General features: G+C 41.6%; 3 protein-coding genes across 7 annotated transcripts in view; 1 reads left to right on the top strand and 2 right to left on the bottom strand.

Annotated features, from left to right (window-relative positions):
• Positions 1-5,235, top strand: part of akap9 (A kinase (PRKA) anchor protein 9) — an 80,288-nt gene extending 75,053 nt beyond the window's left edge. For 4 of the 5 annotated variants that reach the window (XM_080788149.1, XM_080788150.1, XM_080788152.1 and 1 more), the window contains 7 exons: positions 446-640; positions 993-1,193; positions 1,550-1,782; positions 2,600-2,694; positions 2,984-3,128; positions 3,695-3,825; positions 4,680-5,235. In XM_080788149.1, the coding sequence (XP_080644275.1) occupies positions 446-640; positions 993-1,193; positions 1,550-1,782; positions 2,600-2,694; positions 2,984-3,128; positions 3,695-3,825; positions 4,680-4,723 (1,044 nt within the window). In that variant the 3' untranslated portion in view covers positions 4,724-5,235. Of the gene's footprint in view, positions 1-445; positions 641-992; positions 1,194-1,549; positions 1,783-2,599; positions 2,695-2,983; positions 3,129-3,694; positions 3,826-4,445; positions 4,482-4,679 lie in introns of all 5 variants that reach the window. The other variant, XM_080788151.1, reaches the window with a different exon arrangement.
• cyp51 (cytochrome P450, family 51) lies at positions 5,235-12,307 on the bottom strand. Its single transcript, XM_080788155.1, has 10 exons — positions 11,892-12,307; positions 11,683-11,781; positions 11,252-11,428; positions 11,018-11,144; positions 10,390-10,564; positions 9,854-9,973; positions 9,111-9,306; positions 7,913-8,008; positions 6,973-7,141; positions 5,235-6,719 (listed from the first exon to the last, which is right to left on the bottom strand). The coding sequence occupies exons 1-10, from the start codon at positions 12,051-12,053 to the stop codon at positions 6,541-6,543; spliced, it is 1,500 nt and encodes a 499-aa protein (XP_080644281.1). The 5' UTR covers positions 12,054-12,307; the 3' UTR covers positions 5,235-6,540.
• Positions 12,308-13,518: 1,211 nt separating this feature from the next.
• Positions 13,519-17,339, bottom strand: part of krit1 (KRIT1 ankyrin repeat containing) — an 8,388-nt gene continuing 4,567 nt past the window's right edge. The window contains exons 11-17 of the mRNA XM_080787769.1: positions 17,238-17,339; positions 16,521-16,672; positions 15,618-15,784; positions 15,383-15,470; positions 15,057-15,263; positions 14,357-14,473; positions 13,519-13,910 (exon numbers count right to left, since the gene is read on the bottom strand). The exon at positions 17,238-17,339 is cut by the window's right edge and continues 55 nt beyond it. Of these exons, the coding sequence (XP_080643895.1) occupies positions 13,821-13,910; positions 14,357-14,473; positions 15,057-15,263; positions 15,383-15,470; positions 15,618-15,784; positions 16,521-16,672; positions 17,238-17,339 (923 nt within the window). The 3' untranslated portion in view covers positions 13,519-13,820. The remainder of the gene's footprint in view (positions 13,911-14,356; positions 14,474-15,056; positions 15,264-15,382; positions 15,471-15,617; positions 15,785-16,520; positions 16,673-17,237) is intronic.

A 17,339-nucleotide genomic window follows, 5' to 3' on the forward strand; every position in this document is an offset into this window, starting at 1 on the left:
AGGATGGAAATATTTGGATTTGAATTGTTATCATTTCCACGCTGTGACTCTTCCGCCTTCTCTGTTGATTGACAAACACCTAATGTTTTATATGTAACTGACTACACTTGACCACCGAAGGCTGTTCTCTTATGTGATTATGATGTTTGTTTTTCTAAGAACATGTGACTTGATGTCTTGATGACATTCGTATTTTTCCCTGGGCTTCTGCTTAAAAAGCCTGAATTAAAAAGATTTTGAAAATAAAAGAAAATAAATGTACACAAATAATTCCCCAAATAATGGTGATAATGGAAATATCGTTATCTTAGAAAAACATCTTCCTAAAACAGTTGCTAATTATGTTTTATCCTTATTGTTTCTAATTGGTGAACTATATCGAGTTCCGAATTGTATCCAGGTCTGGTGGCGACAGCTCATCCTCTGTATTTGTCCGTCTCCTCAGAGCACAGCCCTCCAGCTGGGAGCTTCCTCCAACGCCTCCAGCTCCCTGACGGAACGTCTGCTGAGGCAGAATGCAGAGCTGACGGGCTTCGTCAGCCGTCTGACCGAAGAGAAGAACGATCTGCGGAACCAGATACTCCGCCTGGAGGAGGAGCTCCGTCGATACCGCCAGGCTGGCCTGGGATCAGGAGACGGCGTAAGTGTATCACAGATGTATTTAGCTATGAAGCACTAATGTACCTAGACATAGGCAGGTCTCTGAATCTGTTGCCTCTCAATTGCCTTGCCAATTTTGCAATTCCAATTATTATCTTTTGCAAATCATTCAATCAATGGAGAAATCAACTAACGAATGTGAGGTACTGTTGTCAGTTACATGAAAAACAATTATGAGAGATAGAATAATTACGTGAGATTTAGATTTGTGAGATATAAGTGGCCGTTTCAAGAAATAAATCAATTCAGGCCTGCCTTATTTATTTGTATTATAGTGGCAGATAAACGGAACGTATTAGACCTCACTTAAGTATCCACATTTCTCCCTGTAGTCTGGCAGCAGGAGAGGGACAACCAAAGACCCTTCAGGCAGCCCGCTCTCCCAGGAGCGGGAGGCATGGTCCCGGGAGAGGGAGCGCCTGGAGAAGTCTCTGCAGATGACCCAGGCCCAAGTGACTCGCCTCAAGGGAGAGATCAGGACTGAAGCCTTGAGAGACATGACTGGACCTGAGGCTGACAACGCAGCTCTGAAGGTTAGCTTCATCATGAACTCACACATTGACTGCAGGTGCTGAGTAATTAACAAGGAACACCTCTGTTCAGTGTTTGGATATGACATACAACACGGCAATACATTTAGTGTATTTTATTTCATCGCTAGTTAAATGAATTGACCCGTATGTGTCCAATTTGAAGTGTTTCTGGTTGAATATGCATAACTGACAGTGCCCAATACTGCTTTAGTGACAGTTAACAACAGCACCTCCTCACCAGTTAAGGTAGTAAATAAAGCAAACATAATGCAAAGACCGCTTGCTTGCAATATGTCTGTGTAAAAAATAGTAACAAAATGCATTTTCATTCCCTCCTCTTATTCTCCTGTCCCCAGAGGATGTATGGGAAATATCTGCGGTCGGAAAGCTTCCGCAAGGCACTGATCTACCAGAAGAAGTATCTGCTGTTGCTGCTGGGAGGCTTCCAGGAGTGTGAGGAAGCCACGCTGTCACTGATCTCCCGGATGGGCGGCCGGCCGTCGTCCTCCAGCCTGGAATCCCTCAGCCAGCGCCGCCGGGGCCTTACGCGCTTCCGATCCGCCGTCCGAGTCTCCATCGCCCTCTCCAGGTAGGCAACACACGGGCTACTCTATGGGGTCTGCAGGTAGGCAACACATGGTCTACTCTATGGGGTCTGCAGGTAGGCAACACATGGTCTACTCTGTGGGGTCTGCAGGTAGGCAACACATGGTCTACTCTATGGGGTCTGCAGGTAGGGAATTCATGGTCCACTATATGGGGTCTGCAGGTAGGGAATTCATGGTCTATTCTATGGGGTCTGCAGGTAGGGAATACATGGTCTACTCTATGGGGTCTGCAGGTAGGGAACACATGGTCTACTCTATGGGGTCTGCAGGTAGGGAATACATGGTCTACTCTATGGGGTCTGCAGGTAGGGAAGACATGGTCTACTACTCTAGGGGGTCTGCAGGTAGAGAATACAGGGGCAAGTATGGTCCCTATGCTCTCTGGGCATATCTTTATACTTTAGGTGGAGATAAAAGCACAGTAATGGACATTGCAGCAGTGTGTAGACAAAGCCAGTTTTGTATTATTTCTAATCATCTTATTGTCATTATTATCATCTCCATAAAAACAAAAGATTTTAGTCTCTGGTCATCTGGAAACTTAAAACTAGACAGCATTTACAGTAGTTATTGTTCTGTACATACTGCAGTTGGAAAAACATCCAGAAGATCTGAGACATGCCATGATTCTTGACTACTTTTAAATCCAGGCTAAAACCTTTTATGTTCTCCAGTGCCTTTTATAAAACTTTTGAGATCTGGATTTTTATTGATTATTTCATTTTGTTCTGTACTTACTTATTAAAAGTGTTTGTGTATGAAGTGTGCTTTACAAATTACATTTACCTTGCCTTTCAGAATGCGTTTTCTGGTTAAGCGATGGCACAAAGCAACAGGGACGGGCTCCTATACCTCCCCCAGCATCAAAAAGAATGGACTCGGACAGACAATAGGTACATTTTTAGGAAAGCTCAAGTCATCCAGACAGTACAGTAAGAGACTGTCACATGAAACTTATGTTCAACCACACACTTCATTGGGGTCTGTACTTTGGTCCCATCCGTTTTCTTCCCTCTACACCAAATCTCATCTGCGATTCTTGCAGATCTGAGCTTGTTCATCTGCTATTTTCCCCCGAACATTCGTCTATGTTTGCTGAATGTTCCCTGTTATGACATGCCCAGAATACGGCTTGCAGTTATTAAACAAAGGCTGATCAATTCATTTCTTGGTGGTTCTCAGGCACGGAGTCGAGGGAATCGCCCTATCATCTCCACCCAGGGAGTGTGGATGTTTATCGGGACAGAGGAGGGGGAGGCTGTAGCAGCAGCAGCAGGGGGCGCAGTGGGCGAGAGTCACCCAGATCTGCTGTGTCCTCACAGCACAGGTACGGCTGCTCACTACGTTGTCAAAAAATCACTGAGTGTTACTTTGACTCTGAGAGTATGTAAATGGAACCAAACTGGACCCTGTAAGGCTTCAGTAAATGGAACCAAACTGGACCCTGTAAGGCTTCAGTAAATGGAACCAAACTGGACCCTGTAAGGCTTCATACTATAATAATACCGGTAGACATGTAGCTCAGAAGAGATGCACAGCACATTCTTGAATTGTGATTCACCTGTTAACAGTAGTTTTCTTAAGTGTTTCATGAACATTTATTTAAATAGTTTTAATAAACTGGACACGGTGAATAGAGGTTTTAGGTAAAAAAAATTAGATGCAACCATATTTCTAATAAGATTTCCGATTTTTCTTGGAAAATCAAAGGGCAGACTGAGTGACAAATTGTCACTCAGTTAATATACAGTAACCTGCTTTTAGTGCTCGATTAATGTCGATTAATGACCTTCAGTCAGAGTTTGTCGGTCGGCTATTTCCGACATGCCGCACGTAGTGCAACAAAGCATGAATTATTTCTTCAAGGTGTCATTTGTCGCCGTTGTTGAACAGATATCACTTGGCTGTGGACGCTGGTGCCCTGAGCTGCTCCCACCTGCAGAACTACGACCCTGACCGTGCACTGACCGACTACATCTCCAGACTAGAGGCCCTGCAGAGGAGGCTGGGGAGTGTCACGTCAGGTAAGTGTGTGTGACGTTGTTGGTGTGTACAGAATTATCCGCTTGAAAACACTCAAGTAAAAACGGATTAATAGACACAACGCGTCCTTTTTAAAAATGTGTTTTGTCATATGGGACTGATGTACGGGTTAATGGTAGTGCAACAAAAATGTTAGATTTACTGTACATAGTAGTTCTAGACAACAATTTCAGTTCTTTTTTCTTATATAATTATATGGGAATGACTTAAAAGCAAAGGTTCTGAGAAGGTGGTGTACAGGTAGCAGAATGGAATTGAAGGGTCATGAATGGAGGAAGGTGGTAGCAACTGGGTACAAGAATAGCCTATAAATATATGCCATTCAAAGATATTTCTGTTTGCAATGCTCTGAAAGCTTTTCTACTGCTAACTGAGAAATTAAATGTTTTGAACCTGATACGAATGCTTAAGCAACATACCACCTGGGTATAAAATGCAATCTTCAGTTAGGGTTAGGCCCTTCATGTGCCCTGTTCAAAAGATCCCAGCCTGCCAGAATGTTTACTGTGTCATTCGCCTCCTGTCTGTTGTGTCCAATTTTCCAAACCTCTCTCAAAGAAAAAGAAAAAAATCAAAAAGGTTTCCTTGTATTTGTTTATAGGGCAGACCTTCTTCCACTCCTGACATCGAATCATGAGTATGTGAAAATGGGACGGGGCAGATTTAGAACAGACTGAAGATGTACTGTATTAACGTATTTATTTGTATAAAATAAATACAATTGCTGTATAAAATGTACTGTTTTCACATATTATTTTAATTTGACTTTCCCTGTCTTTAATGGAGGAGATACTCATAGGTTTGTACATCATTTGCATTCTCTGTTTCTCCACAGGGTCTTCCTCATATACTCAATTGCACTTTGGCTTGAGAAGATAGACATTTCTACGTTACTTTGGAACTGGCTTGAAGAAACTCAGTTGCCTTTTCTTGTGCTGAGCGCTCTGCTGTTTTGTATCATTATGGTGTGGACAATATATTCCATGTGGACCAAATCCCCCCTTCCTTTTTTTGTTTTAATGTATGACATCTCATAATCAGGCTTTTGTCGCCAGCACTCGAAAACAGCTATGTTTGTAATTTGATCTGCCTCTTTGTTGTGGATGAACTGCAATCGTATATATTTGTCAAATGCTAATTTAAAAAACCCTTAATTAATTTATACTGTGTATGTGTTGTATGGGTGGAACTTTATGTAGAGAATGTTTGGCTTCATTGTTAAAGAGGCTGCTACTGGATATTATACACTACACTGTGTTTTGTTTAGCCCGGTTTCTCAGACAGACTACAGAGGACATTTGTAGAGAACGTATTTTTGTAACGGGTAGCCTCTTTGAATTTTCTGGGTATTTTGTCAAAAACTGAAATAAAGATGACTATAATATTTGAAAGTATATCTCTTTTATTTCCCTCAGGTTTAAGCAACACTTAATATTCGACTTACTCCAGTCCACACACAGTGAAATCAGTTTTGTCAAAATCAAATCAACTTAATTAATGAAGGAAAGTATGGATGGAAACATATCGTTAAACAAATTAATGGTTGTGACATTGACCATGCAATGGTATTCATTAATTATGAAGCTCAATGACTATATATAAGCAAACAAACAAGCCACCCCAACAACAAAAACAATTGATGCAGTATAAGGGCCAGGGCCTTGATTCAATCTCCTCCAGCAAGGCACTGAATCGGGTCAAAACTACTCTCTACATTTCTGAAAAGGATTCACATTGTGAATATCAATACCAGTGACATAATGTACAATCATTAACAGTCTATCCACCTCCAGTATTTATCTAGTGTGGACATTTTAGGCCTTGTATTGAATCATGAACATAATTAACCCAAAATGCCACAAACGTTTCACATCTTTCTAGACAGGATGCAGCACAATCATCTAGATCTGGGGTGTCAAACTACTGGCCTTAGAAGCTGGCCACGCTGGCCCGTGAGATTGTGAAGGGGAAAAAAGGGGGGAGGGGGTCCATTTATTTATCTGTTGCAGCAGTGCGCTCCCGCTTGCCACTGCCATGCTGCCGAATCTGCCATTGAGCATTGAAATCAATGGAGGCAGCAGCTAACAACCCGGTGTGTGTAAACACACTCAAATCCACTGGTTGTGCAGGGGCTGTGCTCAAACTGTTTCTAATGAGCTACACTTGGACTATTCATGATCAACATTGTTTTTATAGGCACTAGGCAGTGCTTGAATTGGGAAAGTACTCATTGGTACAAAGAACCAGTGTTGCAGAATTTTCCCACCTGAGCATGCATATTACTTGTACAGTACTACAGATGTTGGGAAGCAATTGTGCATGTTTCTCCAGCACTTTCAAGGCTGCCTGCAGCTACCATGACTGAGCAAATCTTGCAAAATTAATTGATGGATTTTGTTTTGACCAAACTCTCACTTGAGTTTCAAAGTTGGATACAGACAGTGATTACTGCTCTGTATGGGTGAGGTTTCAAATCTGTCACTACAGAAGAGTTGGGGACCATTATTGAATGTACCCCACACAAAGTTGCATTTTGGCCAATCTGGCCCGCGACATAAGAGTTTTGACACCCCTGATCTAAATCATCTGAATGTTCAAGTCCCATTAGGAGTTTGTCTCTCTCTCTTTGAAAACAAGCAGAAAGACTATCCTCATGTCACTATCCCTCGACTCCTCCAGTTGCCTCCACCTTCGGCTCAGTGTTGCCTCCTCTTGTATCTGATAACAGGGTTGTTTGGGGTGTGTATCATTGTTGTGTAGTTGATCGTGGGGAAGTAGCCATCCACCAATTCGAATTCATACTTGCGCAGCATGGTTGACCAGATGGTTTTTATTTGGACGTAGGCAAAGTTCTCCCCGATGCAGCGATGTCGGCCTGCAAGGTGGAGGATCAGAAAGAATTGTTTGTATCATATATGTTTTAAAGTACAGAATTGATTTATCTGCCTGCAAGATATCTTAGTGTTTTTGTTTTTAGAGTGCTGCAACTTGTCCCATGCACTGACAAACCCCATGAGCCCAGTTTCTCTATTGTAGGCATAAAAGGTGAAAATCGAATACACCAGTTGTAACTCAGGTCTGTTTTACTAAGAATTGAGGATTTTAGTGGTAAAACCAATTAATCTCACCAGCACCAAAAGGCACGTAGGCAAACTTCTCCCCGGCAGCATAGTTGTCATTGAGGTAGCGGTCGGGGTTGAACTCCATCCTCTCATCCCAGGTATCGTGCAGACGGTGGTTGACCGTGGGAGACACACAGACCTGGTGGCCCGCTGGGATGGTGTAACCTGACGCCGTCTGGGGAAAACAGCATAAGACATGGTTATTTAAAGCGGCACATGATCACTTGAAAATCAGTTTACGTTACGTATTTATCACGTTATTAATGACAAGAAATTGAGTCACGGAAAACGTGAAAAATGAATCAGCCAAATAATGAATGTAGCCTTATACTGTATATTCTTTTCATTCATTCATATCTCATGGCCAAACAAAAGGAGGCACAATGCATGTAATCTGATTCCATTGTAGTGACCTGCTGTGGGTATTACTAAAGTAGAGGAAGTAGAACAATGGTTAACAGCTTCCCCTAAAGCCTAGTTTTTAGAGCGTTGCAGAGAATAGTCTGAATCACCCTGTTGCAGGTCGGCCGTTTGATTTGCAAGAGATTCAACGTGTTGAATTGCTAGAAACGCAACATATTTCTAAAGTAATGACAGTAAAGACTGAAGCGAGCAAACAAGAGCAAGTGAGAAGAATTTAGGGAGTGTATACCGGTAGCTATTTAATGTTTTCATATGCAAGCAAGAAGACGTAAGGGAAAGTGTATAGTTATGGCTAATGTTTTTATATTATACCCTACAATTTATAATATACACAATATAATAGGCTGACATGCAATGAAATCAGTACATTATCTCACCTTTATGTGGAAAGTATTAGTATTAATTTATTAAAACCGTTTTGGGGATTCTGTGGTAACTGGCAAGTGGTTGCGAGTTTCACCATGGCACATAGCGAGTCATTGGTCTGAACTAGGCTTCAGCCTCACTACATGGATGTTCTTACCTGAGTTGAGCGGGCCATCCTCATCATGGTCATGATGGGTGGTCGCAACCGCAAGGTCTCCTTTAAACAGTGGTCCAGCAAGGTGAGGTCCTTCAGCTGAGGAGGACAACAATGAACATTGTTAGGAATACGTAAGCAAGTACTTTGCACTACCTTCCAATATACCACACAGTCATGAGTCATGTCGAGAAAAAAGGACTGCTTATCTTACAGGCAGCAAGGGCCAATTTATGTTTGTAGCGTAAAGTGTCAAACGATATAATGTAGTGTGGCAAAGAGATATTTATCCACAAAATGTTGATGTCGCTAAACAATCACACATTGTCGTGCATATGGAATGTAGGTCAAACATTAGTGAAGTTTCCCTTTAAGTCTTTTAAGGACTGATAAGGAAACCTTGTAGGCAACGCATTGCGGACGTGTCAGACGAGTTAACGTCCCATGTTGTCTTGTCAACTTGGTGCCGGTTTTCTAGTGTATAGTTTGTTTGACTTATGTTGGAGTGGCTGACTGGCTGGCTCACTGAAAGAAAATGACATGCAAAGTGGCTGCCAAGTGGGGTCAGCGATGGAGCTTCTTGTTGAACTCAAAGCTTCAGTAACATGTTTATCTTCACACGCATCAATGCCGTTAAGAAGAAGCTCCAACCCTTTGCTCCCATAGAATAGAAGTGAACGGGGAAGGTGACGTTTCTGACGCTGCATGAAGCGAAGAGTGACTGTCCCCTAATTCTCCCGTTCATAACTGTGTGAATCTGAAATCACCTGGTGTCCACATGGACTGTCTATTTCATGGATGAGCAGTTGTGCCATATTCTATACATAGATAGATATATATAAAGGCTCTAACGTAGTTCACTCGGCGGCCATCTTACTTTGGGGCTACAGTACAGTATGTTCAATGGCAGCTTCTACTTAATTTATTCATTCATTTTATTTTTATATGAACGTCGTATAAAAGCTGCCCCGAGGTAAGATGGCCGCCACATAGCGACGTCGCTCTGCATTGGCCAAAGCGTGTGTGAGCCATCTAGCTTTCTTATATATATCTATGATTCTATACACTGTGTGTGAAACAGAATTCTTAAGAGAAGGCTGCTACTGTGTCGTTTCTTTCTATAGTATGTTATGTAGGTGCCAAATACAAAGAGGGGGCTTTGTGACCAGTAGACTTGATTCTTGACATAAGTATACAGTACCTGGTCCAACTCCAGAGCAGGCAGGTCCTCTCCGCAGGCGGTCTTCTGCTCAGCGTAACAGCGGTTCTGGATCTCCTTGTTCTTAGCCAGGTAGAAGCCCAGCCAGGAGCTGGTGGTGGACGAAGTGTGTTGACCTGCCAGGAGGAGACCTATCAGCATCCCTGCTATCTCATCGTCGTTCAGGGGTTTTCCAGTCCTGAAAATAGACAAAATGGTGATGTTTCAAACATCATTCCCTAAAAGCTATTTGAACTGTAAAACAAAGGATGTTAAAACATCCTTTGTGGCAAATCATTTCAATAAGCAGTACAAATACACACTCAAATGCCCTTTTATGAGATGTGTTATAGTGGGGTACAGCCTTTAGTTCTGACACAATTATTGGTCCGACAGTCATTAGACAGACAACCTACTTCAAACCCTAACCTAACCCTAACCGCAAGCACGGGAGCAGCACATGTTCGACCACTAGTCGGACCATGATTGTTCCCGCATGTCGGACTAATGCTCCATCGGAATTACCATCGGATCCCATTACAGTGAACCAAATCCAAACACAGATGTATGCCATTTCTTTCCATTCTGTTAGCCATGTCAGCTTTTATTGGTTAATTACTGTATGTATGCTGTCAGTGTCGAGACATTATAAAATAAACTGCTACAATTTTGTTATTTTAACAGTTATACTGATGTATTTCAAGACTACATGATCCATGTGTACTAAATTATTCATGTCCTCTTACTTGTAGGTGGCATCAATAAGAGTTTGCAGGATGTCATCCACTTTCTCATTGGACTTCCTGCGTTTCTGAATGACCTTGAAGAAGATATTCTTGATCTCTACGTGAGCTCTGTCCCTCCGCCTGTCAAGAGAAACAAGTGCATTTTAATAATTTTGTCCAAGCCTCATAAATGTTTTTTTGTTTTTGTTGAAAACAGACTGTTCTCTCAAAGACAATGGAAATTATGCTTTTCTGAATTCAAATATTTCAGTAATGTTTTATTAGTCTAATGTTATAACTATGTCTTTGTAGACTTTGTCCTGTCTGTGAGGGAAGAGTGAATGAATGAACCTCTGTCACTTGCCCTTGCCCTACCTCAGTGGTTCTCAAAGTGGGGTCTGGGACCCCCAGCCCCCAGGGGTCCCCTTGAAGGGGTTCCAGCCAGGGGGTGCCCAGGTAAATGATTGATAGTCTTAGGATCCAGGTGAACCCTTATTTGTCTGGGAGTCCGTGGCATGGACTAAATGCATTAAAAGGTTTGTGAAGCACTGTCCTACCTGAAGCTGGGCAGGGGCAGCCAGCCAGGCAGAAGCCAGGCCTCATGACTGAAGCCTCCATCCAGGTCCGCGTAGAGCTGGGCCACATGCTCAGTCAGCATGCTGCGGATCTCCTGCCCATGGAGACAAGCGCTGGCTGTCAAGATGATCAGCTCAGCCAAGGACTCAAACAGATCTGATGAAAAGGAGACACATAAGGGGCAGGCTAAGTAAGAAACAAAGTTTTAATTAATCTAAGATTTTATGTATCAAATCGATTAACTTCATGCTTTTATGCTTCGTTGTACAACAATGTTAAGCAGAATTAGGGAAAATAGCCACTCACAACACGTCACATTTTAGATCGTCTATTTTTTTACATTTCTTTAAAACGTTTCTTCTATAATGACATAACTAAAATAGGGATGGATTGATTGATTATAAATCAATTATAAAAGTATAGATTAGGACCTAATCTATACTTTTATAATTGATTTATAATCAATCAATCCCTATGATTGCCATTACACACTGTTTTGTGTCACCTAATCATTAGGTGACACAAAACAAAGTGTGCAATGGCCCGGGAGGTGCCCTTGCAGTAAAGAAAGTTATATTGAAGTGATGGTTAGATCAGAAATGACCTTACTTTTCTCTCCACTGTCTCCCCATCTTTCAAAGTACTCGATGGTCTCATCCTCGATGATCTTGACATGTTCTTTGAAATGAGCGATGTTCAGCCCCGTTTTCAACATCTTCTTCTGTTCCAGAAATATCTACCAAAAGTATAATGTAGCAGATAAGAATCATATCTGTTTCTCCTAAGTTAGTTATTCAACTTGAACTTACTGTGATTTTACCAGCTACAGTATATTTGACTTACAGGGTTTGGTACATCGTAGGCAACCCCCTTGCCAAAGACCGGAGTGGTCAGTTTAGAGTAGACATCTTCAGCATTAAGGTCTTCATTCTTGCTGTTGAACATCAGTGCAGCTGCGTCACTGCCCACCAGGTAGGTGAAAGTGCTGCCCACCATTGTAAAACTAAATACAGGCCCATACTGTGAATAGACCACAAAGAAATCAGGTTTAAGATCCTCAAAAGAGTAAATAGAGGGGGGCGACTACTATAGAGATAATTTTAGGCCTACTGTATCTTAAAAAGCTTTAATTATGATTAAGTATTAGAGACTATTATATGCTACTTTACAATTTCCTCCCCAGTCCCCAATAATAGGTTCAGTTATGCATGCCGTTGAAGTTTGAATGCACTCAAGACTTAATAGCCTAAACTTTACTCATTTACATCACTTACTTTAACATATGCGTCTTCAAGGAATTCAATGGGGCTTTTCCCAAATGCAATGGCATGTCCCAGGAATGGAATCCAAGAGGGGATGTATGGTGGTGGTTTCTATAGAATAAAATAAAATCTCACTGGTTCGTTATATAAACATTTATATTTTATGTAGCCTACAGCCCTACACTAGCTGTATAATTATCCTGTGTGTTGTACTAACTTACCACATTATTGTCCAAGGGCTGTTTCAGTAACAGTTTAGATACATATCCTATAGTCAGTGTAATCACGGAGGCTGCCAGGACCACTGATGTCAAATTGTCGCTCACTTTCCCGACGGTGTCTTCAAGCAGCTTGCTGCTTATCTGATATAAAGGCATCGCCATTGGAACTCACTTGGTTTGAACAACAGAAATACCGACAAGCTAAAATAATAATGAGATGAATTCGTTGTTTTTCCTCATAGACGATGCTCCCAGCTACTTCTCCCACAGCAGAGACCTTGGAATAACGTCAGTTCTTCAGAGAGATTATCATTGCATCCAACAACAGCACAAGTAAGTTACACTAGTATGCAAAACAAAAGTACTGTTAAAATAACAATGAAGAAGTCGTTGGTAATATTTCCTCCAGCCTGTGTGTAGGCTATACCTGTCAATGCAAGTCCTGCCCCCGCCTGACCAAGTGAGGCTTTCTATTGGCTGCCGTCTTCGTGTCCATCAAATAGCTTGTGCCGTTCTACAGTATGATTGGTCGCCGCTACCTGAACCCATGTCTGGCTATATGATGTCACTACTTGTCATGGCCCATACAGCCCATACACCATGGATGGATGGGATGCGGATGCGGCGGCCCGTATTAGACCAGATCTAGCCTAGGGCCCTAGGGCCCCTGGCTAGATGCATTTATGGACTTTTATGTAGGCTACTGCAGGGGTTTGCATAAGAGTATATTTGTTTCAATTGGTAGGGGGGAAAAAACTATCTTTTAAATTCCAAATAATCATAGTAATCAGATTAGATTTTTGTGATGAGGATTCAGGGACTTGATCATTACACCAAATTCCTACCGGATTGCATATTAATTAATATCATGTTTATATATCATGTGATTTGGGTTTGTTGTTTCGAATTTTATTTTGAGCCTACATTTTGATTGTACATTTTTTGCGACCAAAGGTCTTTCTTTTTTTTTTAAACCTTGAGGTCTCGTGACATCACCGATGATAGTAAATCAGGGATCATATCATAGTAAATGCGACCTACTGTCGGAATTAAATGGAGATTCCTGATGTCATCAATATTAGTATATGGATATATGTCAGAACCTGACATATTGATCCTTCCCCATTCTTCCTTCCTCTTCGATGTCTCCCTTTTGACTGATACCTGTCAATTTAAACCCTAGACGGGCCTGCCGGCAAGTTCTCAACTGGCCCGAAAAGTAAGGCCCGGCCCTACCTGTGCTCTCATCAAACCCTGTACACTCAAGACACTGCCACCGCTACCACCCTTAAATCTCCATATGGAGCTGACCTGTTCTGACATTCCATATTATGTTGATCTGACCTCATCAAACCCTGTACACTCAAGACACGCTCCATATATGGCCAGTGAGTCTTACTGGTTATGTATAGCCTTTAAAATAATTATGTATATGAGATAAAAGACAGATGAGGTGACATGAAAATATTAGGCAGACTGTTTACTATTTTCTCTTTGTCTACTGTCTCTTTTAAAAACTTTAAAAGCTTTATTAACATTCATTTGATATTTATTATTATTTGGCCAATATTATTCACTTTTAAATCATATTTTGAATAAATAACTTTGTATTGAAATGGAGCTGCAGTGAACAATATAAACATACTGGTATGCATGTTTATATACATATAGGCCTACATGTAGATCATTCCATTTATTTAAACAAACCATGAAACCATTAAATAAACATATTTACATGCAATGAAAAAAATCGCACAATGCGTTATATTACAATATCCTATGAAAATCAAAATGCATGTGAAGATGCAAAATATATATCAGTAACCCTGTGTAACATACAAAAAGATTGCATTTGGTAAGAGGTCCCTTAGTCCATAAAAGAACCCTCACATTGTGCTTGTGGTCCACAACACTGTCTTCAATAGTTCTTCAACCGTATGCATATTTGTCTGATAAGCTTTTGTCGTTTGGGGTCATCTGTCCACTTAGCTTCATTAACAGCTTCACAACGAGGCCAGCCTTTAAATGAAAAGAACACAAAACAAACAGCATTATGTTAACTCCCAAAAATATTTTTTTTTAAATCCAAGAATGAACCACTTAAACCCTCTATTCTCAGTGAAACGGACCTGAGTTGCAACTGTACTTGGTACAATATTATATCACTCTAGTCTACACCTACAGCTCACAACGTGTCGATGTAGATCGGCTAGTTGAACTATTCAAAAATGTTTTTCAAAATAGTAAAAAAGGCAAAACAGTTAAGGGGTTTAGCATGGACGAAAATAGAGCCCCAAATCTCTTTGCCAGAAATAGCAGATCTACAAGCTCACAATACGCTTTGAGCTAATAGATCGACTATTTCGGTTCCCTTCAGAATTGGGGGTTTAAGTGGTTAACTACAGATCCTTGCAAACACACGCAGCATCTTCTGAACAGTGTTAGGAAAGTCCCACTGGAGTTACCTGTTTTGTGTGCACAATGAAGTTCATTTTGTTCTCCACACTGTGGATCTGAAAGTATTGGTCAGCATGGCCAAGCTGCCACATGAATGCCCCAAACTCTAAACTGATAAGTAAGACCTGGAAATGCATAAATAGAAAATTATTACTTCATATTTATCATGCACACTATATACGTTTAAAAATAATTTGGTTGGATCAAAATATTGTGCAATACATCTTGTCTACAGTATGCACAATACCACAGCAAATAATTTATACCACATGCATCCTCAGATATGAGTCACTGCTCAGAAATGTTGCTCTTACAGCACCCTCTAGTGGCACATATGACACATGACATAATTCAACAAGATGGTATTGAATGTGCATACCTGTCATCCTGATTTTCCAGAAGTCGGCACACCCATATCCTATTCCAGCTACATTTTCCACAACCTAGTTTGATTGACTCAGTAGCAGACTTGAACCTATGTCACCTTCATATGTGTTTCCTATTCAAATCTGCTGCAGAGCCGATCAAACGAAGCTATGTGAAAATGAACTGGAACAGAAAAGTGGCATGCCACCTTCTAAAAACTCAGGATGACCACAAATCTAAAACAAATAATGGAATACGGTCAAATGTAAAGTGGAATGTAAAATAAACGAGCTAGCAAAAAAATAACATAAGGGGCAGGGGTGGATCCTAATTAAGGGATACCTTTGTCTCCATATTCATGAGATGCAGGCCCTTGATGTTGACCCCCACGTACACACGGATTACTTTGTGGTTGCTGGCGCTAGCTTTGGTGTACACCTGGCCTGTGAAGAACGCTGCTCCATAGGTAGGGATGTCCCAGCAGTTCTGCAGAAAAAGCCTCTGTAGATGGTGCATCTCCTTACTCACACCCTCACTGGTACTCAGAGCCTGTTGGAGGGGAAGATGAAGGTGAGGACGGTCAGTGTCACGCAACGAGAGAGGGGAATTTAATTTGTGAGATGAGAGGGATTGATAGCGCACAAAAGATAATATACTGTACAGTATACCTTGTATTCATGAAGAATCCTGTTTGTCCAATGATATGCTTTGCTTTTGACTTTGGATATCGGCACAATAGATTTGAGGTTCTCCTCACTGTTGAAGAACATGGTTTAATACAATAATACAAACAAAATATTTTCTTTTGAAATACATGCAATGGCAACTACTTTGTGCTGCATTTAACAATTCATTCTCACGTAATTCACCGTACATTTTTCCACATGAAACCGAATGTCTTACTTGAGGAAGCCCTGCTTGTGTTTCTTGCTCTCGTAGTTGCCGTAGATGATCTGTAGGAGAAGGCTGGCCAGAGTGATGAGTTTACTGTCTGGTGAGGGGAAGAAGCCTTTGAGGAGACAGTGGCGCGCCTCATCAAACAGGATGAGGATTGACAGAGGATCCTCCACCTGAAATTTGATTGATTCATTCATTGAATACTTTATTAGTCAGAAATGTAAACAGCACAAGGTACAGTCAGACATTAAGGCTAAAAGGATAACACAAAAAAGTCTGGGGGCTTGTTTCCATTGTGATCGGTAATGTGAGAGGAATTCAGTCCTTCCTTATCCCTGCCAAATACTTGACTGGCAGGATGTCAGTGTTAGCTAGTGTTAGCTAGTCATCTTCACCATTACATCAACATTCTGTGCTAGGTCACAGTGGTTCTCAACCTTTTCAGGCTGCAACCCCATAAAATAATCATATTTTAACTGGGGACCCCAAAATATTTTTGGGGACACCCACCCTGACAAGCACTTGTAATTGTAAAAAAAAAAAAAGAATAAATAGCCGATCTACAAGCTCACAATGCCTCGCAAGCTTCTAGATCAGCTATTTTCCCCCAAAAAATGCCCCTTTCTTATATTATTATTTGACGATTTGGCCCCCACAAAATCACATAGGGACCCCCCTGGGGGTCCCGACCCACAGGTTCACCACTGAGGAACCACTGAGCTAGAACACTGCTGCATACTGTTTTATGCATGAATTTAACATTTGTTGTCAACAGAGGAAGAAGTTCTTTCTACGCACATTGAGACACAACTGTCTTCCAGTTTCAAAATACAGAACGGAAAACAAGCCTGAGATAGATGTCCGTTGGTGACCACAGTGCCGCTGCTCTAATGTGATCTGACTATATACCTTCTTTTCGACTTCAAGAGGTAGACGGACGTCCCTCCGGAGGAAGAGCTGTGGGCTTTCCCTCTGGGGGTCCAGCACTGTGAGGTCGGTCACAATCTCTGTCCAGATACGGAGGTGCTGCAGGGGCTTGTGATATGGCTTCAGCTGCAGATCTGTCGTACAGTGCACACAGCCACATTAATCACTTACAACCTGGCCGTCCCAATTTCATGGTCGTTATTGGCAAAAGTTGCCACTTAAGTGAGCTTGTAGCCTATTTTCGCGGAGGAACACCATCATACAACAAGGTATAAAATATGTGGTTAACATTACCCCGCTTTTGCCATTGGCTGTAATCAGAAGGCACTAATGATAATGATTAAGTCAACAGTGGATCACAAAGTGAGGTCCAGGGACCCCCATAGTTCCTTGAGGGGGTTCCGAATGGCCCCTTACAGGTGTGTAACTTTGAGAATGTATAAATGGGACCACAGGTCCATTTGGCACCATTTGCACACACTCAGAAACAGAGTTTTGGGGGTCCTTGAAATTAAAACGCCTGAGAACCACTATGCCATAAATGGAACAGAGCCTTCATTAGAATCATTGGTAACACCTGCGAAGGAAGTAATGAAGGAGCTCTTTCCAATATGGCTGCTGTGCATATAGAGCCTATCATTCAAATGTTACGAACAAATGGGTATTGCAAGCGGTTTTGTCCAGCATGCGCTGACTCACTGAGGTTCTCAGAGCAGATCCAGATAGTAAAGTACTGCTGGGTGTCCTGAGACAGACGCATTCCCTCCATGATCTGCTGCACCGTCGTGTTGTTGCCGTGTT

The sequence above is a fragment of the Protomyctophum bolini genome, assembly GCF_963924005.1.
Source record: "Protomyctophum bolini genome assembly, chromosome: 17".
In the NCBI taxonomy this organism is placed as follows: Eukaryota; Metazoa; Chordata; class Actinopteri; order Myctophiformes; family Myctophidae; genus Protomyctophum; species Protomyctophum bolini.

What these genes read in the sequence shown, in the direction of transcription:
- cyp51 (XM_080788155.1), bottom strand. Translation starts at nt 12,053, where the DNA reads ATGGCGATGCCTTTATATCAGATAAGCAGCAAGCTGCTTGAAGACACC. An exon ending in TTGAAGACGCATATGTTAAA is followed by an intron (nt 11,429 to 11,682) that starts GTAAGTGATGTA and finishes GTCTATTCACAG; the next exon opens with TATGGGCCTGTATTTAGTTT. An exon ending in CTACGTGCCTTTTGGTGCTG is followed by an intron (nt 6,720 to 6,972) that starts GTGAGATTAATT and finishes TCCACCTTGCAG; the next exon opens with GCCGACATCGCTGCATCGGG.